This window comes from Mesocricetus auratus, unplaced genomic scaffold, assembly GCF_017639785.1.
Source record: "Mesocricetus auratus isolate SY011 unplaced genomic scaffold, BCM_Maur_2.0 Super-Scaffold_100691, whole genome shotgun sequence".
NCBI classification, from domain to species: domain Eukaryota; kingdom Metazoa; phylum Chordata; class Mammalia; order Rodentia; family Cricetidae; genus Mesocricetus; species Mesocricetus auratus.
In genome coordinates, this window is record NW_024429267.1 from 10,205,245 (window position 1) to 10,229,395 (window position 24,151).

General features: G+C 45.1%; 1 protein-coding gene across 1 annotated transcript in view; it reads left to right on the forward strand.

The window, feature by feature from the left end:
• The window catches only part of Myo1e (myosin IE), a 189,448-nt gene that overhangs the window by 123,623 nt on the left and 41,674 nt on the right, over nt 1-24,151 (forward strand). The window contains exons 10-17 of the mRNA XM_040740350.1: nt 1,972-2,168; nt 6,059-6,139; nt 7,193-7,279; nt 9,865-9,951; nt 10,552-10,719; nt 11,784-11,869; nt 15,743-15,824; nt 22,761-22,867. Of these exons, the coding sequence (XP_040596284.1) occupies nt 1,972-2,168; nt 6,059-6,139; nt 7,193-7,279; nt 9,865-9,951; nt 10,552-10,719; nt 11,784-11,869; nt 15,743-15,824; nt 22,761-22,867 (895 nt within the window). The remainder of the gene's footprint in view (nt 1-1,971; nt 2,169-6,058; nt 6,140-7,192; nt 7,280-9,864; nt 9,952-10,551; nt 10,720-11,783; nt 11,870-15,742; nt 15,825-22,760; nt 22,868-24,151) is intronic.

Consider the following 24,151-nt stretch of genomic DNA (forward strand, 5'->3'; position numbering starts at 1 on the left):
ATCTTCTAGCCTCCACCTTCTCAAGTGTCTGGATGATTGATACGTGACACCATCCACAAGATCTCAACATATTCTTTATATCAGCAACATTTTATACTGAGACAGAGAGTGCTATTCAAGTTCAGATTTTTCATTTGTATCTGTTCCACGAGTCACGTGACAACACATAGATGAATAGAAATGGGTTAATTTAAGTTATAAGAGCTAGTTGGAGCCAGACAGTGTTGGCACACGCCTTTAATCCCAGCACTCGGGAGGCAGATCAGGAGGATCTTTGTGAGTTTAAGGCCAACCTGGTCTACAAAGCAAGTTCCAGGACAGGCTCCAAAGCTACAAAGAGAAACCCTGTCACAAAAAATTAAACAAACAAAAAAGAGCCAGTTAGAAGCAAGCCTAAGCTTGTCTCCATGTTGTTTATTGGGGAGCTGGCAGTCCTAATGAATAAAATCTATTTACATTCTATAAAGTCCTTCATTTGTATTAGAAAATCTGAATACTCTTTCATGCCCAAGAACATTTATCCAGATTTGAACGTTCTGACCAGAAATCATGGGAATTCCATTGGTCCTGATAGCTTTTCTCTTAGAAGTCTATGGTCTCAAACAACTTGTTACACCCATGGTTGTTTTTGGTTTTCTCTTTGAAGACCCAAAGATACCCCAGTACATGTTGTGAGGCAGTGCGAGCGTATGTGATACCAATAACATCAGTTCCCTCTGTTCACTTGTGGCCTCAGAGCTCTCTCCCTGTGATGTGTCTATTAAAAGCCCTTCTGGGTGGGGAAATAGCACCGTTGGTGAAATACTTGCCATGCAAGTATGAGGACTTACTTTCAGGCCCCAGAACCCATCTACAGAAGTCATACTTAGAGACATGTCATCCCAGCGCTGAAGAGACAGTGACAGGAGGATCCCTGGGTGTTGCTGGTCATCCTCAATGGCAAATCAATGAGCTCCAGGTTCCTTTAGAGACCTTGTCCCAAGAACTAAGGTGAAGAATGGCCAAGGAAGACATCTGTCATCGACCTCTGGGCTCTATGTGTACATGTGCGCACCCACACAGACACAGGAATACATACACACAGGCCTTCTGACCCCTCTGCCTCCTGCTCCCCCAATCCAGAACACCCTTCCCCAGTGCATGGAAACCTATCCCAATCTTTTAACCATAGCTTCCAGCTACAGCAGACACTTATCTACACAACACAGACCACAGCCCAGCCATGCCCCCCCCAGCTTGTTCCCCTTAGCAGATACCGCTCCCCTCTCCACATCTGTACAAGTCCTACCCTTCCTTGCCTGCCTAGTCTCTTCCTTGATTACCCCAAAAATCGTTAATAGTTTCCTGTTCTAAATATAGTCTGTTCAGATGCATTCTGCTCTCCAGGAGGGTGGTTTCCTTGATAAAATTTCTAGATTGTCTTCTAGGTTCACTAGTTATTTACCATCTTTTCCTCTTTGTTTTCTACTTTTTGTAATCCTCACAGTGTAAGCGTTTGATCAGTAGGGGATTGTTGGATTTACTGGGTCCATGACAACAGATGTTACAAGGTCTCTGTAAATGAGGCCCATGAAAACATTGCACCAAAGGAAGGAAACATTCATTATTCAGAGGCAGAGAAACGTTTGGTGACTGAGTTCCTGCTGATGCCTTTGCCTTAAGCACGTAGAAATGTCCATTTCCAGTATCTTGGTGTGATCTCAGTGGTGGGAGAAGCGGGGAGGACTGGCTTGCATCCTTTTTGGACCACTGATTTGAGTGACTGGAAGTCTCAGTAATTATAGGGATTGATTTACAGAATACAACAACTGGGGGAAACAAATAGGGGTGTGCACAGCGTTGGTGATAAGTCTTCCCCAATAGAGTGGAAAGTTAACTTTGGTGGCCATTATCTGTTCACACAAGGGCTTCAATGTGCTTGGGAGATAATGGTTACAATTCTGAAAAACAATCGTGTTTTATATTCTGCAGTTTTGGCTTTTCCTGCGTATCTGCTGGGTATAAACCAAGATCGATTAAAAGATAAGCTAACGAGCCGGCAGATGGATAGTAAATGGGGAGGAAAGTCGGAGTCCATCCACGTGACCCTCAATGTGGAACAGGCCTGCTACACCAGGGATGCACTCGCCAAGGCCCTGCACGCACGGGTCTTTGATTTCTTGGTAGATGTAAGTAAACATGGGTGGACCTGGGCAAAGCTTCAAGTTTTAGATATAAGGAATACAATGACTAAGAGTTTGTTCTCATTGCTCTGCATCATTACCGTGTCCCTTTCTGCCCTGTGTATCCTCTCTCTCTGTTTCTCGTGAATCCTGAATCCAACTTAAGATATCCACAGCAGCACAGAGTAGCTAAAACCAACACAGCAGCACGAGATATTCAGTAAAAACCAGGACTGGGATTGAGGAAGCCTGTGGTCCAGGACCATTCTTGATTTCTGAGTATAAAAGGCTAGGAATGTTGTATCTGGTAATGATAGTTAATTTGTGACAAGTAATTCCAAACATGCTATGATAAGCACATGTCTTGCTTTGCATTTCTGTGGGGGCAGAAATCTACTTAGCTGATCAGTTCTGACTCAAGCACAGTTAAAGCTGCAATACTGATGGAGAGCAGTTTTCCAGGCTGGCCTGGAGCTGGGGACATTGTGTCAAGTAGAGTCTTCATGTGCAGTTGGTTAGAGGTCTCTGTTTGTAGTTGTGTGGACCTCTTCTTAGGGCAGCTCAGTGTCCTCATAGTTGGCAGCTGGTTTTCCCCAGAGTCAGTGATCTAAGACAGAGTGTGCAAGCAGAAGGCCGTGAGTTGTTTATGTCTTGCTCTTAAACTTGTTATCACTTTGACATATTCAGTTTGTTCTGAGCAAGCCACCAAGAGTAGTCCACCTGGGGTGGAAACCTTTCAAAGGGGGAAATATCAAAAGTTTTGGATATCTATCTGTTGAGAGAGATTTTTTGTTTTGTTTTGAGATGGTGATTGTCTGTTGGTTTGGAGCTTTTTTTGTTCTTGTTTTTTTGCCTTTGTTTTTCAAGACAGAGTTTCTCTGTGTAACCCTAGCTGTCCCAGAACTCAGTCAGACGGCCAGACTGGGCTTGAACTCACGGATATCTACGTGCCTTTGCCTCTTGAATGCTGGGATTAAAGGCCTGTGCCACTTGAGATAGTGTATTATGTAGGCCATGTTAGCCATAAACTCAATATACAGCTGAGGATGAGCTTTAACTTTTGATCTTCCTGCCTCTACCTCCTGAGTGTTGATATAGAAATGTACCATCACCTATGGTACATTAATACCTAGTTTATGCAGGGCTGGGGATCATGAACCCAGGCCTTCACACATGCTAGGCAAGCACTCTTCCAACTGGGCTACAACCTCACTTTGACTTTGGATGTGCTTTTAAATTAACTCTGATACTTTTAGACACAGCATACAGCATAATCATATACACGCTGATATGTGAATATACTTATTTTTTGTTGTTGTTGTTGTTGTGTTTGTTTTTCAAGACAGGCTTTCTCTGTGCAGCCTGGCTGTCCTGGAACTCCCTCTATAAACCATGCTGGTCCCAAACTTGGAGATCCATTTGCCTCTTCCTCCCTAGGGCTGGGATTAAAGGTGTGCACCACCACCACCACCACCACCACCACCACCACCCAGCTACTTAAGATTTTTCAAATTTATTTTTAGTTAATTGTGTGTGTGTGTGTGTGTGTGTGTATGTGTGCATATGTGTATGCACTCAAAAGCATGCCATAGCACACATGTGGAGGTCAGGAGATAGCTTGCAGAAGTTGGTTCTCTCCTTCCACTGTGTGGGTCACAGGGATTGAACTCAGGTCATCAGTATTGGCAGCAAGCACCTTTACTCACTGAGCCATATTGCTGGCCCTGTCTCTGGTATAAAGATGTATAATTTATATTGTCAGGTGGAAAGCCAGCAGCGTAAATCTGGGTTAACCAGCAATATCTTTAATGTTAGAATAAGATACAGTCTATACTCTGCTCCAAATATTACTTAAATATTTCAGAGGGAAAAAAAAGGATCTCATTTAATTTCTCCAACAATGCCAAAGCTTAGATATTGTGTTAGTTTTCTAAATAAAAGGAAGAAGGAACAGAGAGGTTCAGAAACTGGCTGGAACCTTCATGGCTCCTGTGTGGCTATTCTAGGAAGACCTAGATTCCTGCTGTTCCTACTTCGCTATGTTAGAGCAGGAAACCCAAGGCAAACCCTAGCCAGGAAAAGCAGCCACTGGGTCCCAGGAGTCTGTGCCCAGATCCACCCACAGAGCTAGGTGGGATGGGAGAGCTCGGCACGTCAGAACCCTGCTCCCCACACTGCTTGTAATTATGTTCGATTCTGTGAGAAGTTCAGGGTCAAGTGTTACCCAGACCTCTTATTTGCTGAGAAGGGAGTCTCGGGCGGAGATGCTGGTCCATGAGCAAATCTGAGGGGCAGGAGAACGCAGCAGGGGGCCCAGGACCCGCAACTTTGTGTCAGTTCAGGGTGTGTGGCTGTGTGCTGGTTGCCATGCAACTGACATTAATTTGACCTGGCATTGACTAGGCTGTGCTGTCTGTCTGTCTGTATGCTGTGCTGTATGTCTTTACTAAGTAGCTCATGAGAGGCTACCGTCTTCTTTGCCCAGGAAACACCCCATGAACACCAAAATCAGGAATGGTCTTTTATGTTCCTCTGCTATCTGCCTCCCCCGCTGCCCCTGTCCTGCTGGGGTTGAATCTCTTCCTTTGGATCACGTGGCCTCTTCTCTGAGTGACCTAGAGCTCAGACTCAGGCATTGTGATGCTTCGGTTTAAACCTAAGCCTTGCTTCTTGTCCAGTATGATCTTGGGCATCCATCTGGAAAGTGGGGGCATGGTAGCCTGACCGCCACTGTGAGCCTTGATGAACTGGCCGGGCTTTCTAGATGAAACATCCAGTGAGAGACTGTCTCAGAAACTAAGGTGCAGGGGCTGAGGAAATAACTTAGTGCATAAGAGCACTTGCTGTGAAAGCAGGAAGACCTGAGTTCAAATCTCCACTACCCCCACAAAGGCCAGGCTGCTCATGCCTGTAACTCCAGTACTGGGGAACAGAGACAGGCAAATGCCCGGAGCTCACTAACCAGCCATTGTAGCTAAAACATTAAGTCACAGGCTCATTGACAGACCCCTGCAAAAACTAAAGTAGACGGCAATAGAAGAGGACACCTAATGTCTCCTGGTTTTCACCTGAGCACACACACTCACATACACACTACACACATGCCAGTAATAATAATAATAATAATGGAGACAGCAATAGAAGAGGACACCTAATGTCTCCTGGTTTTCACCTGGGCACACACACACTCACATACACACTACATACATACCAGTAATAATAATAATAATAATAATGGAGACAGCAATAGAAGAGGACACCTAATGTCTCCTGGTTTTCACCTGGGCACACACACACTCACATACACACTACACACATACCAGTAATAATAATAATAAATAATAATAATAATAATGGAGAGAGCAATTGAAGAAGACACCTGAGACAGATGGCTGGCCTCCACATGCCCGTACACACGTGTGCATATACATATGAATGTGCACACATACACTCTTGCAATAGTCGATATTATGTGTAGATGGTTCACCTTCTGCACACGCCCCTGGGAACTTGGGACCTCTTTATCTTCAGCGTCAGTGACACATTGTGTCCTGTGAGGGTTAAGCGGCTGCTGAGTTGGGGACATCTGACTGGCAGTTGCAGATTTTGCAAGAGTGGAGACTCATTCAGGACAGGTCTTACTGTGTCACCCAAGATGACAGCTTCTTCCAGGTCTCCGGACTTCTTAAGGAGAGCTAGCTCTGCTGTCACTGTACAAAGTCCCTAACTGCAGCTGTTGATTGAATCCTCCTGAGAACTTTTAAAGCATACACCCCACCTTCAAGCTGTCCTGTCTCCAGGGGTCAGTGTGGTTGCTGTGCAGGGCCCCTGCTCCACCTCTTGTCTGTTCAATAAGGACGAAAGAAGTCATTTGTGCTGTCTTTGTTTTCTCCTAGTCCATCAATAAAGCCATGGAGAAGGACCATGAGGAATACAACATTGGTGTCCTAGACATCTATGGCTTTGAAATATTTCAGGTAAGGAAGACTGGGGAGATGGCTCACTAGGTGTGAGTACTGCCATGCAGGCCTGAGGACCTCAGTTCAGACTCTTAGCACTCAGGGAACATTAGCTGCACACACCTGTGATCCTGATGCCGGGGAGGCAGAGACAGGGCTCACTGGGACTTGCTGGCCACCAGCCCCACTCTACGGTTGGTAGGAGACTGTCTTAAGAGGATAAGGCAGGGAGTCATCACTCCAGGGCCCTCTCTTAATTCTGTATTCACAGTGAAGGCTCCTGCAAACATACTCATGAATGTACATACACACACGAAAAATAAAAGAAAGGAGGGAGGTGAGAAAGCAAGAAAGAAAAAGGGGGGATGCTGAAGAGATTGCTCAGTGGTTAGAAACCCTGGCTGCTCTTCAAGAGGACCTGGGTTCAGTTTCTTACACCCACATCAGTTAGCTCACAACCACTGTAATTCCAGCTCCAGGAGATCTGAGGCCTTCTCCTGAGCCTCTGTGGTCATGCCCACGTGTGGCACACACATATGTACACACACACACACACACACACACACACATATACACACGTACACACACATATGCAGGCATTCACTGATATGCATACACACATGCATGCATATAAATAAAAGTAATAGGAAGGAGGAGGGAAGGGAGGGAGGAAGGAAGGAAGGAAAGAAGGAAGGAAGGAAGGAAGGAAGGAAGGAAGGAAGGAAGGAAGGAAGGAAGGAAGGAAAAAGTTGATTCAGGGTAAGTCAGTTTGAATTAGCAGACCTTGGGTGGGGGAAGGTGATGTTTCCTCTGGCCAACAGGAATAATTCTAAGCACTGAAGAAGCAGTGAGCTCCGGCTCGTCTTTGCCATTGTAAGTTCTTCGTGTACCTTGACCAAATTAGTTTCTCCTAAATATAAACCATGCTTCCTCTATTGACGTAGCCAGAGTTTCTGAGGCAGCTCTTTCACACAGACATTTTAGTGCATCACCAAGAAATGACTTTTAAATGATTTTGTGAAATGATTTTAGGAAACGACCTTCTTTTTTTCCCTTCTCCTTTTCCCCCAGAAAAATGGCTTCGAACAGTTCTGCATCAATTTCGTTAATGAGAAATTACAGCAGATTTTTATTGAGCTGACCTTAAAGGCAGAGCAGGTAAGTGGTCCCTCTTCCTTTATGATCTTCTCTGTCTTCTTCACTTCTGAGATACACATCTCCCCTTGGATGACTGAGTTGGGTTTCTGTCTTGTATTAGGAAATATACCTACTAAAGTCAGCAGTAAAGCCATATGCCTTTGCAGTACTTCAGCCTCTGAAATGCAAATACCATCTGCTGCATGTTTCTTTCTCTGTCAGCAAGTGAAGCTGGGAGGCTGGACTGACAGTGGGCTGTTTGTTCCTCTCTGTCCCACTCACTGACCCAGGCGAAATGGGCAACCTTGAGCTGACCTCCATTGTCTGGGAAACACGTGGCTTTCCCAGATGTGCAGCACCCCCAGTCTTCCCCCTAAACTACACACATTTCTAACAACGCTTGCATTGGAATTCTTCCTTGAGCTATGCCTTGCTTACATTCTGTTAAAAGTGCAGTGCAGGCTCTGAAATTCTTGGTGCCATGTTGTTTTAGATTTCCAGAGTGACTCATAAATCAAAGCGGGGAGTTTGAGGTCATAGACATTTCTTGGTACGGTTAGATACCAAGAGTTTAAAATCCAGTCTTACAGCCCCTCCAAAGGCTAGAGGGAGACTCCTGGAAAGCTAGTGTTCTTTCTCTGCCACATCTTGGTGGCTCTTGGCCTTCTGTGCCTGTGGTGCCCAAACTCTGCTCTCTACTTTACCTTCTGTTGCTCCAAGCCCAAGCTTCTCTCTCCTTTCTCTCATTAAGACACAAGTATTTGGGTTTAGGGCTCAACCTATGCCCGGAGTGATGTAATCATGAGGTCCTTTATAATTATTATCTACAATGATTTTATTTCTAAACCTTGACTCCTGAGGTTCTGGGTGCACATGCAATCTGGTTAGAAGCTAGATATATCAAAAGCTGTTTAGGGACCAATTAGTTATTGGAATGTTAGCTGTCCACCACTGAAGAATGCAGCCAAAGGAAATGGTGATAACAACTAAGATAGAAGGAAGTGGGCAGGTTCTGGCTCATGTAGGCACTTTATGAGGCTTAATACAATCAAGACCAACCTGGTGACAAGAGAAGTTTGGGGTGGAGAAACTCAGAAAACAATGGTAACTGTAGAGGGGAGATCTAGTATTTATTCTATCAAACATACAGGATTTGTTTAAAATAATTAGCACTGGAGAGATGGGTCAGCAATTAAGAGCACTGGCTGCTCCAGAGGTCCTGAGTTCAATTCCCAGCAACCACATGATAGCTCTCAATCATCTGTAATGAGATCTGGAGCCCTCTTCTGGTGTGCAGGCATACTTGTAGTCAGAACATTCTATACATAATAAATTAATTAATTAAAAATACAATAATTAGCAATTAGCTAAGAGTCACTCAGAATGACTCCTAGTTTTGTGTCTTCTTTTAAAATTTTACTTTATGTGTATGTGTGTATTACCAGCATGTATGTCTGTGCGCCACATGTATGCCTGGTGACTGTGGAGGCCAGAAGAGGGCATCAGATCTTTAAGAACTGGAGTTACACATGTTTGTGAACTACCATACGATTGCTTAATTAAACCTGAATCATCTGCAATAGCAGCCAATGTTCTTAATCTCTGAGCCATCTTACCAGATGCCGGGCTTTGTATCTTGAAGAATCGGACAATGGTAAGGTTGTTACTGAAGGACAAAATTAGAAGGGTCAGGACTATGGTGCATGTAGCAGGTGTAAGAGGCTCTCTGTACATCTACCTGGAGATCTGCATGAGGGATTATGTCGATTGACTGAAACCACCGATAGAAGGAGGGTTGAATAAACAAGACAGATGAAAATCGAGACCCCAAACTGCCCATCACATACGAAATTCTAGAAAGATAAAAGATCTGGCCCTACTTTTTTTCTTAATTGCTGTGATAAAACACCATGGTCAAGACAACTTATAAAAGAAAGCATTTCAGCCGGGCGGTGGTGGCGCAGGCCTTTAATCCCAGCACTTGGGAGGCAGAGGCAGGCGGATCTCTGTGAGTTCGAGGCCGGGCTGGACCGATAGCCTCCAAAACAATACAGAGAAACCCTGTCTCATAAAATAACAAAAAACAAAACAAAAAAAAGCATTTCATTGTTCTTATAGTCCCAGAGGTTTAGAGTCCATGATGTTAAAGTGAAGGGATGGTGGCATGAACAACTGAGAGTTTACATCTCAAACCACAGGCAGAAGGCCGAGAACACACTGGGAATTGCAGTCTTTTGAAACCTCAAAGCCCACCACCAGTGACACACCTCCTCCAACAAAGCCACACCTCCTAGTTCTTCACAAACCGTTTCACCAACTGGAGTCTGTTAGGGCCATTCTCATTCAGACCACCACATAGATTCAGGAGGATCAGGAGTTCAAGGTCATCCTTGGGCCAGCCTGGAATACATGAGACCCTGTCTCTAATGACAAGTAACAGTTTATGGCATCAGTTTTTACTGCGCAGAGGAAACATAAAGACCATTAAGTTATGAGATGTTCTGTTCCTATCACCTCTCGTGATGGGAAAGTTCTCAGTGTATGTGAGAGGGATGCAGGTTCTCTTTCATGGTGGTTTATGCAAGCTTCTAATTTCTGTCACCCAGGAAGAATACGTTCAGGAGGGAATAAGATGGACACCCATTGAATACTTCAATAATAAAATCGTGTGTGACCTCATAGAGAGCAAAGTCGTAAGTACTAGCCTGTGGTTCTCTCCACTGGTCTACCCTACCCTTCAATGAGCTTTCATTCTCTGCTGTTCCTGGTGTCAATTGCTTTTCAGCTGACTAGGAAACTACCCTTGTACAGAATGTCAACAGTAACATTAGTAATGTGCAAATGTGCAGCGAGAAAATAAAATAATAGGCTTTTATTACCTCAGTAAATGAGAATGTGTACAACGTGCCAACTTGCAAATGGAAGTTGTTCCTGAATTCTAGAAGATAGCTCTTGGTTGTATGACATAGCCAATGGGGAGCCATAAAAAGGGTCACACCTTCCAGCCCCATCGTGCACCTACATACACACATACAACAAACAAACAAACAAATAATGATAAAGCACTCTAGAGAGCTAGCTAGCTTCTTGGAAATGAGTTTCCTCCATCTTTAGGTCTGAATGATAAACTCTCCTCTGGGAATGTTAAGTGCATTCTTCCTGGAAGGAACAGCTAATGATCAAGATGGTGTCTGGGTCTGGGGACCAGTCTCCTGGCTTAAGAAGTGACCCCATAGATGCTGAGTATTTGGAGGGGGTCAGTGACCTGGGCCTTGCCTTCTTGGTCCCACCAGAACCCTCCTGGAATCATGAGCATCCTGGATGACGTGTGTGCCACCATGCACGCCGTGGGGGAAGGCGCCGACCAGACCCTGCTACAGAAGCTCCAGATGCAGATCGGGAGCCATGAGCACTTCAACAGCTGGAACCAGGGCTTCATCATTCACCACTATGCCGGGAAGGTAAGGCCCGAGACCACAGTTCAGTGGGCCAGGATCCATCCGTTTTCCATGGACCAGTAGATACCCGTGTCATTTATTCGTCTGATAAATAGGACCTTTAAAGAATTTGAAGAGTTAAAGCAAAGCACTGTCTACAGGGCCGTTTGCTTTTTTTTTTTTAATTGTTCTCTTTTATTTTTTATTTTTTTAAGATTAATGTATTTATTACATATACAGTGTTCTGTCTACACGCCAGAAGAGGGCACCAGATTGAACTGCAGATGGTTGTGAGCCACCATGTGGTTGCTGGGAATTGAACTCAGGACCTCTGGAAGACCAGCCAGTGCTCTTAACCTCTGAGCCATCTCTCCAGCCCCATGGGCCGTTTGCTTTTAAAGCACAAATCTCCGTGGTGTGAATTGCAACTGCTGAAGCAATGGATTTTTTGTCTTGACCGTTGCAATCACAAACTTGCATTCTTTTGCTTTCCCATGGACATGGGACTAACTTTAATGTTTCCCCTACAAGGTGAGTAACTAGGTGCCTGCAGGGTACACAACCATGTAGGGTCCTAACAGAATTTGGGGTCGTGGCTCTTGGATGCTTCCTGGTTCTATGGAACTCCACAGATAAAATCTTTCCTCCCTGCTAGTCTCTTGTTAACCAAGGTCCCTGAGCATCGAGTTCAGGGCAGATGGGCACAGCTCTGATGCCGCTTCTAACAGCAATTCAAGATTCAGTTGACATACTTGATGAGTGAGCACGAGGGCTCTCTTTTTCTTCACTTAGTCAGAACTTCACGTATTGCTCAGACATGCTTAGGGGTCCACAGACAAATGGACATGTGCTCTTGAGAGCTGTAGTCTCACTCACAGATCATTAGGGAGTCACATTTTCATCACCCACCATTAGGTCATGGTCATCTAAGCCAGCTGACAGCCTTTATGGGACAGCACACGTGTGAAACCTCAAAGGCTACAACTAGGAACGTCCACCTTTGATGAGGATAGCCATACCCACTTAAGGATGCTTTTAGCCAGAGAAATGTGTCGGACAGAATTTGATTGCTTCCCATTCTTGACCAGGTTTCCTACGACATGGACGGCTTCTGTGAAAGGAACCGGGATGTGCTTTTCATGGACCTGATTGAACTCATGCAGAGTAGTGAGCTGTAAGTGGCCTTTATCTGCTTCATCTGGCATGCAGTTCATTTGGGTTGATGTTGTTGCTGCTGTTGTTGTTATTGCTTTGTTTTCATGTGTATGGGTGTTTTGCCTGCTTGTATATCTGTGTACCATGTGTGTCTGGTATGCACAGAAGACAGAAAGGGCCTCAGATGCCCTGGAACTGGAGTTACAGATGGTTTGTGAGCCACCATGTGGGTGCTAGGAATTGAACCCGGGTCCTCCAGAAGAGCAGCCAGTGCTCTTAAACCTCCCCAGCTCCGTGTCATCACAAACCAGTGATGGTATTGTTTCCCTGTGCAAACCAGAGTGATACTGGAGTGCTCAGCATCCAGTTCCTTTAGAGCTGTTGAGTCTGGTTTATAATTTGACTATTTGTTTTCTCCAAAGGGCTTCTCTTCTTCCAGGCTTTGTCTCTCCCTTCTGTCATTATGTTTCCTTCCCCCAAGTGCCATCTGTATGTCTGGCTTCAACACTGTTACGAGGGTGAAGCGGCCATATTGGTGCAGGCCTGGAATAGCTATTTCTGATCAGCAAGAGTAGAACAATCTACTTCTATGGTACTTTGCCCTTGGGGCAAAACTGAAAGGATTTTCCATGGTCACTCCATTTTTAAAGGTGGCTAATTAGCCTGAATTGCTGAAGCAATTGGAGGCTGAGAAGTCCAGGAGAAACTTTCCCCTGCTTTCCAGGGAGGGATCTCTGTGTTCTTTTTCTTTCCTTTTTTTTTTTTTTTTTTTTTTTTTGGTTTTACAAGACTGGGTTTCTCTGTATTGTTTTGGAGGCTGTCGGTCCAGCCCAGCCTCGAACTCACAGAGATCCGCCTGCCTCTGCCTCCCGAGTGCTGGGATTAAAGGCATTGGCCACCACCACCTGGCTTTGTGGCTTTGTTCTTGATTCCCATTGTAATGTAAAGAGAAACTCACATAGTATCTGGAGCCCTTGATGTCCTGCAAATGTTGGAAAAGGATGTCCTCACATTCCTTGCCACAGGAACATGCTTAGGTGGCACTACTCTTGACCTCCAGATGGAACAACATATCTACGAAAGGAACAGTGATGGCATCTACATCAAGAGCCTGAAGAGGGCCTAGGAGAAGCTGCTGCTGGCAGCTCAAGCCTTTGTTGTCATTGAGAATTCCGCTGAGATCAGCATCATCTCCAGGAACATTGGCCAATGAGCTGTACTGACATTTGGCTGCCACTGTTGTTGGTTGCTTCATGCCTGGAACAGTCACAAACCAGATTAAAGCAGCCTTCGGGGAGCTATGGCTTCTGGTGGTGGCTGAACCCGGGATTGGCCTTCAGCCCCTCACAGAGGCATCTTATGTCAAACTGTCTACCATCACTCTGTGTAGCACAGATTCTATTCTGTGCTATGGGGACATTGCCATCCTATGCAACAGTGGGAAACTCACCTAGTGGGTCTGATGTAGACGCTGACCTACGAAGGCCTCAGGATGTGTGGCACCATCTCCCACCTGTGCCCACTGGAGGTCATGCGCCAGCTCTGCTTCTACAGAGACCCCTGAGAAGACGGAGGTGATTCCTGAAAAGGTTTTGACCAAGGAGGAATTGCAGGGAGAATGGACCTTACCAGCTCCTGAGTCAGTGGTCTGAAGGCGTGCAAATGTCCTCTGTGTCTGTCTAGCAGCTCCCTACATATCCCTGAGGAATGGTCTGCAGCTCCCATTGCTCAGCCACTGACTGGGCTGGAACCAGTGGCCACAAACTAGTCTGTAAGAGCAAAGTAGAAAGGTGGATGGGAATAAAGGTTCTTAAAAAAGAAGAAAAATGAAAAAAAGAAAGGAAGGAAGAAAGAAAGAAAGAAAGAAAGAAAGAAAGAAAGAAAGAAAGAAAGAAAGAAAGAAAGAAAGAAAGAAAACCCTAGGAGGAGCCTCTACAGTGGGATACATGCAAATATTCGTTTTTATTTACTTATTTCTGAGGTGGTATCTTCCAGGCTGACCCTGAAATCCTGATCCTCCTGCCTTCACCTCCCCAGTGCTGGGATTATACACTCCTGTATGTGATGCTTGGATTGACTCCGGGACTTCTTGCATGCTAGGCAGGCAGTCTACTGACTGCACTTACATCCCCAGCCAGTGATAACTACTTCAAGGAACAGCAACAATTATAGCAGCTTTCTGATAAAATCCTAACTGCAGATGAAAGCAAAACAGGGCTTTTTCCCCCATAGCCCCAGTGAGGAGCTATTCTTGCTTCATTTAAATGACTCCCCCCAAGCCCACCATCTTCCCCTCTCCTGGGGCTCCCCTCCCCGTCCTCCCCCATGCTGGGGCTCCACCACCATCCTCTGCCAGAGCTTCTCCACACTCACTTCAGATGTCCCCTTTCTTTTCACTGAAAATGCACAGCCTCAATGTGCTGTCCTCCGAGAAGGTCGGGGAGGCTGCAAGTCCTGGCTTGTGGGTTTCGTGGCCAACAGGTGAAGGCATCTCACTTTCAGAGATGGCTTTTAATTATTAAAACTCCTGCCAAGTTAAAGAGCGATTGACGGGCCCACATAAGCTCCTGTCATCTCGATGCAGCGTATTGTTTTTGTGATGTGATTGCTATAATAAAAGTCTGTGGTTATGTCTGGCCAGGTTAGAAGTAGATGTCTGGGGAAACTTCCTGGAAATTTCTAAAGACCAAAAGGTCACTCGGGGGCAGGGAATGAGTTTGGGTTAGCATATCCAATTGTCAACTTATGTGGGCCACTTCACTCACTAAGGCAGTTAGAAGATATTTATTGAACTATAGTTCAGACACCAGGTGCATCAAAGTACCTAAGCAAGCCCCTGCGCACCTGTTGGGGGCTTGGTTAGCATTATGAAGGGAACATATCCTGCAGACAAAGCCTCAGTGACTTGTCACTGCAGCACTTGAAAATGTTCCTACCCAAAGGCAGTTTGTCAAGGGAGTGGGGCCAGTGTTGCTTGCTGGCCTGTAGCCAGCAACAACCACTTATGCTACCAGATGCCCTGCATTGCAGGGCAGGGTATGGCTCAGTGCTTGCTTAGCATACACAACCCCCTGAGTTTCTTCCTAGCCCCTTATAAAACCTGGCACAGGGGCAAAGGCTTGTAATCCCAGCACTTTGGACTGCCAGCTCCCAAATAATGACATGGAGACTTATTAATTAGGAAAGCTCAGCCTTAACTTACGCTTGTCCCACTAGCTCTTATAACTTAAATTAGTCCATATTTTTATTAATCTACATCTACCATGTAGCTGTCACCTCTCTCTGCCCAGAAGTCCCACCTATCTCTCTTGCTTAGCTATTGACCATTCAACTTTTTATTACACCACCAGCAGCAATAACTCTTCACAGTGTACAAATATTCCACAACACACTTGGGGATCAGAGACAGGAAGACATCCTGGGCTACATGGAGAATTCAAGGTCAGCCTGGACTACATAAAACCATGCCTCAAAAACAAACAAACAAAGATCCTAAGTTGTATAGGACATTCTCCCTTAAGCCCCATCAAAGAATTATTCAGGTGTGACACCCAACCATGATCAGACTCAGAAATAGGTTCTTGCAAGCAGAGCAGCATGAACCTCCAATGCTCCCAACTCACACCGTCCACAGGGCTCCAATCTAGCCAGCCTGTCTTCACAAGCACATCCCATCCTCCCTCTCCCATGATAACCCTTCGTTCCAGAGGCCAGGAGGTTCCAAACGCTTTCTTTTGTGTTTTCTGCTGTTCATTTGCCCAAGTTACATCTTGCAAGTTTGTACTGCATGTCACATGGCTTTTCTGTGGCCAGCGTTAGATGCTTCTGGACAGCACATCCAGCCCCCACAGAACTGAGAGATTGCTGACCCATCCTCTTTCTCATTTTCCAGGCCTTTTATAAAATCTTTATTTCCTGAAAACCTGCAAGCCGACAAGAAAGGCCGCCCAACGACCGCAGGAAGCAAAATTAAGGTTGGTTCTATTCTGGGAAGTGTTTGGATCCCTATAAGAGCCGGAGTTCTCTGGTAGTCAAGAACTGTGCCTTGGGCAATAAGGCCAGGTTAGTATAGGGATATGGTCACAGAAATGCCCAGAAGTTAGGCTACTTGCCAAAAAAAAAAAAAAAAAGTCACAGGATATAACTGAATTTGACTTGGCCATCCTGATCTCCCAGTTGGAAATCAAGTACCTTGTAGCTTAATGGCTAGCACATAATAATCAGTTCTTTTAAAGAGGAAATGGCTTTAAAGCGAATCTGGAAGAATTTATGTTAAACTATCAGGAATTTTGTGGTTCGGAATCATGTTCTGGATATCGATGGTGCTTTTCCAGGCCAAGCCCTCAAGGCATGCCAAGTATGAAACTTGCCAGAAACCCCAGTTCGTCTTTAGGGGCGATTTACACATCCCTCCTGCCTGGGTCTTACAGGCTCCTCCTTGCTGTTAAGTGCAAACACATCTGGCTGTATAGTGGTAGCAACTCTGAAATACTGTGGGTGGTGAAGAGTTTGCATCAAGGACACTTTGTTCTGTAACTTTGACAACTATTTGCTGAACTTTCTAAAGATAATACCAGCTCAGAATGTTTTTTAGGACTGAGGATGGTCATAGCTTAGTTGGTAAAGTGCTTATATAGAGTGTACAAATCCCTATCTTTTGGGTCCACCCCTATCAACCCATAAAACAAGGCATAGTGTTGCATATCTATAATCCCAGCCTTGGAGAGGTAGATACAGGACCATCAGAAGTTCAAGGTCATTTCTTGGCTATATAGTAAATTCAAGGCATATCTGGGCTTTATGAGCCCGTGTCAAAAAAAAAGTTTATCTGTACATATGACTGTATATGTGTGTGTGTGTGTGTGTGTGTAGTAGTAGTAGTAGTAGTAGTAGTAGTAGTAGTAGTAGTAGTAGCAAATCATACTGGTTAAATATGTCCCTGGTTTTATAATCAAAGAGATGGCATGATTAATATTTGGCATTTTGGATTCAGTTGCTTGTGACTTTTACTATCTAAGTTATTACCAACCCATGATTTAAATTTTCAGCATCTGGAGCAGGATAGATGACTCAGTGGTTAAAAGCACTTGCTACTCTTGCACAGGACCCAGGTTCAGATCCCAGCACCTACAATGTAGCTCATAACCATCTGCATCTCCAGTTCCAGGGAATCCGAGGCCTCTCTTCTGACTTCTGTTGGCTCCTGCACATACATGGTGCACATATACGCATAAAAAGACACAACTAATTAATTTAGTAGTTCTCACCTCTTGCTTATTTGTAAGGTGGAGATTGCATCACTGACCCAAAAGTGTTGCCTTGATGGTTAAATTCAGTCTTCCACCTACAATCCTGCATCCTACTCTGTAAAAATGCCCAGTGGCAGCTCTTACATTCTTGACTGTGAGTGTGTTCTCTCTACCATGCCCAAGCCCTCGTCTCTACTTACAGCTGTGGGTGTTTTGTTGTTGTTGTTGTTGTTTTGGGTTGTTTGCTTGCTTGTTTGTTTGGTTGGTTGGTTGGTTTTGCACATGCTCATTCCCTGCCCTAGACTTCCGTTCATCCTCCTGCACTCTGGATTCCATTCCACGATGCCCTTCAGCCTGTGCCTTCCTGATTGACATCAGGGTCACAGATGCCATGGTTGTTACTGCACCGCTCTCTGCCCTTTCGCTTCCGACTGTTTCCTGGATGAAGCCTGCCTTCCCAAGGCTTGATAACCTTCCTGGGGATAGAAATGCCGGCTTCAGCAAAGGACGTGGCTCCGTAAGAGAACCCTTTAGGGTTTTTGGATGAAGTGAGGTGGTGGTGTGGCTTTTTGTTTGCTTTTATTTTTAGAATGGAATATCTGGAATGTCCAAATGGATCAACAAATAGTTTTTTGATTCCCAGCACCATAAACAACAACTAGACAGTTTAAGCTGCTCCTGCCTGAGTGTGGTAGCACACAGACAAGATCCCAGCACTTAGGCAGCCTAAGCAGGAGGATTACAAGCTTGAGTCACAGGAAGATGGTGGAGGATGGAGCAGTCTCACCAGGTTTCTGATACTTGCCTTATGTTCTGGTGCTTATGAGACTGTAGCAAGAGGACCATGAGGTCCATGCCAGTCTAGTTTACAAAATGAGACTGTCTCAAAGAAACAAAGATGAAATCTTGTCATTGGACCCAAGCCATCCTCCTGCATCACACCACAGACATGGGCTCCCATGTCCACTAGTGCAGGCTGTTTTGAGCTGGTAGGGGGAGCCCTCTGGTTATAGGGACATTTGAGCCATTCTAAGACTTGACTGGATTTGGGTCTCTGGGACAGAGAGATGAGGACAGAGAACAGATGTGACTTTCCTGATGCTAACATCTGCATGAAGGTCTGACTCATGCCTTAGCCTGAAGGACCTGGATAAGGACAAGCTCTGGGCTGGAAACTCTAGTCATGAGACTGTCACGCTTAGATCCAAGGGCTCAGATCCCCCAAGGTTGCAGTGACTCATTTTCAAGTGGTCTGGAATATGCCTCATGACTGGGGGTTGGAAGCCTTTTACTTCTCCTTTGAAGGCAGTTTGCTTCCTTTCCTTCGTATTTGTGTGTAGTTTAAAAAAAGTTACCATCTTCTGGACTGTACCCAGAATGTTTAGAACAGCACCTTTGGAGCCTTCGAGGTCAGCCTGAAGTTTAGTTATCTGAAGGGATTATACTTGTATTCTCACCCAAATCCCACCCTCTCTGGTGGATCCTGTGACCAAGGTCTGTCTGGTGATCTACAGTAGAGGAAGTCTCTATTTTATGTTCCCTCCCGAAACATCTATGAGGGATACATAGCCATGACCCTTGTTCCTTCCATATTCACATGATCTGACAGATGTCCCAAGAGTATATTGAAAGGGAGCTCCAGGCTTCTGAATAGAAAATTTTATACTGAAGGTAGTCTTAGTGTTGTACGTTTAATTGTTTTAATTATTTTTTTAAACTGATCTACAGGATTTAATTAGAATTGTCATTTGATGGGCACTCCTATCAAGTTACTAAAGCAAAACAATATATCACATTTATGTAGCCAGAGAGATGTCTCAGCAGATCAGGTTGGTCCAGCATCCACACGGTAGCTCACAGCCATCTGCAACTCTGGTCCCAGAGAATCCAACTCCCAGTGTAGGCAGAGTTTTTCTCTGTCCTAGCAGCTGCTTCCAAATAACCACAAAGAGGCTGAATATTAATTATAAATGTTCAGCCGATAGCTTAGGCTTGTTTTTAGCTGGCTCTCATAACTTAAGTTAACCCATTTCTATTAGCCTATGTGCTGCCACATGGCTTCTTACCTCATCTCTGTACACATCCTGGTCCCTCTGCGTCTGGCTGGCAACTACTCTGACTCCACCCTCCTTCTTCGCAGCATTCTCTCTGCCCTGAAAACCCTGCCTAGCCACTGGCCAACCAACCCTTTACTAACAACAAAAGCAATACACATTTACAGGGTACAAAGGTTGTTCCACAGCGCACTATCCACAGCGCACTAAGGGCACTTACACACACATACATGCCTACAGAACACTCATATGCATAAAATAAAAGTAAATGCTTTCAATAAGATCACGTTACATTTAATAATGCTTGATTCTGAGGCCTCATTCAATTATATGTTATGATTGGAAGAGGCTAGTGTTGAGATCAGAGTGAAAGTTTGATGGTAAACAGAGAAGACCCAAGCTCCTAGTAAGCCAAGGTAGACCCCTCCCCCCAGGCATTACCTGAGTGAGCCAAGGTAGACCCTCCCCCCAGGCATTACCTGAGTGAACCTGGATCTGTGAGTAGGAGAGGGTGAACTGCAGCACCATGCGCTGCGGCATCTGTTCCTGCCTTTAAATAAGACATCAGGGATTTTCTAGTTTTATCCACCTGCGTGTAGGCTGCAGCTGGAGGAACTGAAGCCTAGAAGTATAGATAGACTCACTGGGTACCGCCTTTCACATACCAGAGCCAGGAGCACCACTGAGGCTAACTGGTCAGTACCCTGAACCTCTCCTCACTGTCCCATCTTATTTTGTATTTTGATTCCCGCTCTGCTGAATAATGCTGGTACCTCGCTATGTAACCAATGCATTCTTAGCTGGAGTCGGAACTAATCCAGTTTACTTCATAGTCACCTCAAGGACATGGAGAGTGATGCATAGCCACTGAAATTCAGGATCACGACAACTCATTTGTATTCCTGTTTGTTAAAATTAGTTATTCCGTAATATGGCCGGTCTATCTTGTCCAGGGTCACCCAGTTAACTCCTTCCCTGCCACACCACACTATTCCGTATCGCTCACAGGAAGGCAAAAGAGCGCTGTGGGTAAGAACACATGGACTTGGCTTCAAATCCACGTGGTTGCTTACAGATTGTGTTGTCCCAAGGAGTCCTTCTTCCCGAAAAGCTTGATATTCTCATTTGAAAAAGCAAAAGCATGAACAGTGATGCCCATGACTGTTATAAAAAGAACTATGTCAGGTGACATGCACTGGCCGCTGGGTACTTTTCTTAGGCTGCGGTGCAAAGGAAGTATGATGCTACTACCTGCTTAGGGCTGGAGAGCAGTAAATGAAAATTAGTATCAAACACTGAACATGAGCAGGAAATTTAGAGACTTAAGAATGGAGAGTTGGAAAAGGAAGAAAAAAAAGAATGGAGAGCTGAGTGTGGTGGCACTCGGAGGCAGAGGCAGGTAGATCTCTGTGATTTTGAGGTCAACCTAGTCTATACGGTAAGTTCTAAGACAGCCAGGGACCCTATTTTAAAAGACAGGAAAGGAAATGCCAGGACTGGAGAAAAGGCTCAGCAGTTAAGTGCCCTGGATAGAGGACCCGCATTTGAATCCCAGCAACCACGTGCTGGGTGGTTCACAGCCATGCATAACTGCATGGGATTCAATGCTCTCTCCTGACCTCCATGGGCACCATGCACACACAGAGTGCACATAGGTACCTGCATACAAAACACAACACACGTAAAACAAGTAAATAAAACTTCTAAAGCTTTGTCAGAGAGATCCTCCCTCCTTCCCTCGCTTCACCTGGCAAGTAGCAGAGATCATCAGATTTGTTTCCAAATGTAACTTTGTCAGCAAAGAAGATAGACAATTTCCTTTGTGGTCAGACTCTTTACTATGGCGGCAACCTCTGTACCTCTGTCCTCAATCACAGGCGGTGCAAAGAATGTTGTTTTCTGCACGCTCACACAAGAGCTCCATTCACTGATGAACATCCTGCTTTGCTACCCATCAGTTTTCTGAGGGTTTCCGATTCCCAAGCACAGGAAAACAGAGAAGCCCTAATTGAGAGCGGTTGTCTCTTGTCAGCAGAGCCCTTCTGCTGACTGGGAATCGCTCCCTGGTTTCCTGGCAGGCCTCCCCACTATTTTCTTTTAGAGGTTTTTTTTTTCCCCCTCTGCATGCTGACTGGCTCAGAAGGAGAGTTTGCCTAAGTGGAGCATCATGGACCCCCAGGGTGTACTCAGCTGTGTGGTGGGTTGCTGATGTGAGCGCTACTCCCGTTTCTTCCATGCATGCAATTCTCATGATTTGAAATACATCCTAAGCAATTCCAGCTTTATTTATGTGGCTTTTTCTGCTTGAACTCAGTCCTGCTCTGGGTACCCAGGGCACAGTTAATGACACATGATTTTATACAGACTCATTTTGCTATGTGATTAAGTTCTGTCCCACAAGAAAAGTGCAGAAACCCTGCAGAGAGCCTTGTAAAGGGACAAATCGAGGGGCACACTGGATGAAATGACAAGTAAGACATTCATGAATTATATATTTTAATGAATTTCACTTTGTTTAGCTGTGAGTTTACATAATTAAAATAAATTGTTATTATTGGTGGTGGGGTGTGTGTGTGTGTGTGTGTGTGTGTGTGTGTGTGTGTGTGTGTGTGATATGTGATTCTGGTCCCCAGAGATCCCTTAGAGCTGGAGTTATAGACAGTTGTGAGCCACCCAATGTAGGTAGTACTAGGAACTGAACTCGGGTCCTCTGGAAAGTAGCCATTTCTCTAACCTCTTCCTCATTTTAATAAAGAGATTCTTCATAGATGGCACTATCAGGAAAGAGATTTGAGATTTTATCCCTGCTCATAATTTTAAACAAACAAACAAAAACTTCATTAAGAACCAGGCATAGGCCAGGCATTGGTGGCACACACCTTTAATCCCAGTACTCTGGAGGCAGAGGCAGGCGAATCTCTGTGAGTTTGAGGCTAGCCTGGTCTACAGAGGGAGTTCCAGGACAGCCTCCAAAACAATACAGAGAAACCTTGTCTTGAAAAACCAAAAAAAAAAAAAAAAAAAAAAAAAAAAAAGAACTAGGCATAGTTGTGCATGGCTGTAATCCTGGCACTTAGGATGCTGAGGCAGGAGAATCAGGAATGCAAGGTCATCTTTGACTAGATAGTGAGTTAGAATAGCCTAGGATGCGTGAGATCCTGTCTCAAAAACCAAAATCAAAGCACACACACGCACGCGCACACACACACACACACACACACACACACAGAGAGACAGAGACAGAGAGAGAAAGAAGGAGAGGTGTATTTACAGTGACCTCAGTCAGTACAAAGTGGACTTTGTTGACAATGGCATTGTCCCTGATGAAAAGAATCCCATGAGAAGATTTACTTCGGTGTGTATATATAACTTTTATTTATTAGCTGTACTAAAATGCCGAATTGTTTTCAGTGTTCAATCTTCTAACTCTGGGTTTGATGAAAATCATCGTAGAAGTCAGCAGCACTTCAAAGCTCGGGCACAGCGAGCAGAAACGTGATTTGTTTCCAGCCATGTGCTCCAGAGCTAGAGTCCTATAGGCTTTGTTTGGAAACTGGTCCACCATAGAGAGTTCCTTATCTCTAACTGCTCTTATCCCTCCCACTAGAAACAAGCCAATGACCTCGTGAGCACCCTAATGAAGTGTACGCCCCACTACATCCGCTGCATAAAACCAAATGAAACCAAGAAGCCCAAAGACTGGGAGGAGAGCAGGTATGTTACTGGGAAAAGAGGAGTGGGCGGGGCAGCTGGGGTGGGCGTGGCATGCATGACCTCCCCCTCGGGTGAACCAACCTCTGTCACAGAGGAGGCATGGCACTTCCTGTCTCTTCTATTTTTTTTTCTTTTCCTTGACAACATCTTTGTAATAGTTCACCTCATCTTGTCTTTAATATGTTTGCAATATCATTCCATTCGGAATTAATTTTCGATGTTGATCTTGGCTAGTTTGGGGGCAGGTGTTAAAACAAACCTTTGTACTGAAAAGTCACGATGGTTTTGAAATTAGTTTGCAGCTCTGTTTAGATGTACAGCATGTAGCCTGTGTAGGAGGCTTAGCTCCGGGTGGCAAGGAGTGGTGTAAGGTGACCTGCCAGTGACTGTAGCGCATGAAGACGCTCAGACAGGCTAGAGGCCCTGAACTCTCCGTAGACAGAGTGAAGGAGGCATGAGCCAAAGGAAATGGAGGGGCTGTGAGCGCTCAGACGTCCTGCTACCTGAAGAACCTGTGTCACTATTGTGTTTGGGAAGTGACCCATGCAAGGGGAAGTGAGTTGACAGCTGTAGGGTGTTGACTGAGGAGATACGATTCATCTCCAGGGGCTGGAGAGAAGGCTTTCCAGTTTACAACGCTTATTCTTGCAGAGGACCCAGGTTCAATTCCCAGCCCTCACATGGTAGCTTACAACCATCTGTGATGCCAGTTTCGGGGGATCTGACTCCCTTTTCTGACCTCTGCAGGCACAAGGCATGCACATGATACATGCATGCATACATGCATGCATGCAGGCAAAACATTCATACACATAAAAATAAATATTTAAAATGTATTTTTAAAAGATTTGTCTCCAACTGGGAAATTCAGGGGCCATTCCTAGGAGGCCTGATCTTACTGTGCCCTCGTGGGAAGAAGATCTGGGGAGAGGCCTCATGGTGGAGTAATAATAACTACAGAGGTTACCCCGAATACCACATCACCAGGTCCTAGCTGTGAGCCTATCCGAGTGCACTGTTCTCACCTGGGAGAAAAGAAGACTGGATTTTGTAAGGTGTCAGGTGACTAAGTAAAGGTAACAATGGGAAGAGACCAGACATAAAGTGGACAACTGCTGAGTACATCCTCTGAGAGGCAGGGGGAGTCCCTTTCCCTTGCTGTCCCCAGGCTCCATTCTCAGCAATGAAGGATGGATGGTTTGATACTTAAGCCTGTGTAGAGGGTGAAGGACAGACAAGGAACAAAAGAAACACAGGCTGGCCTGGGTTGATATCACTGTCTGA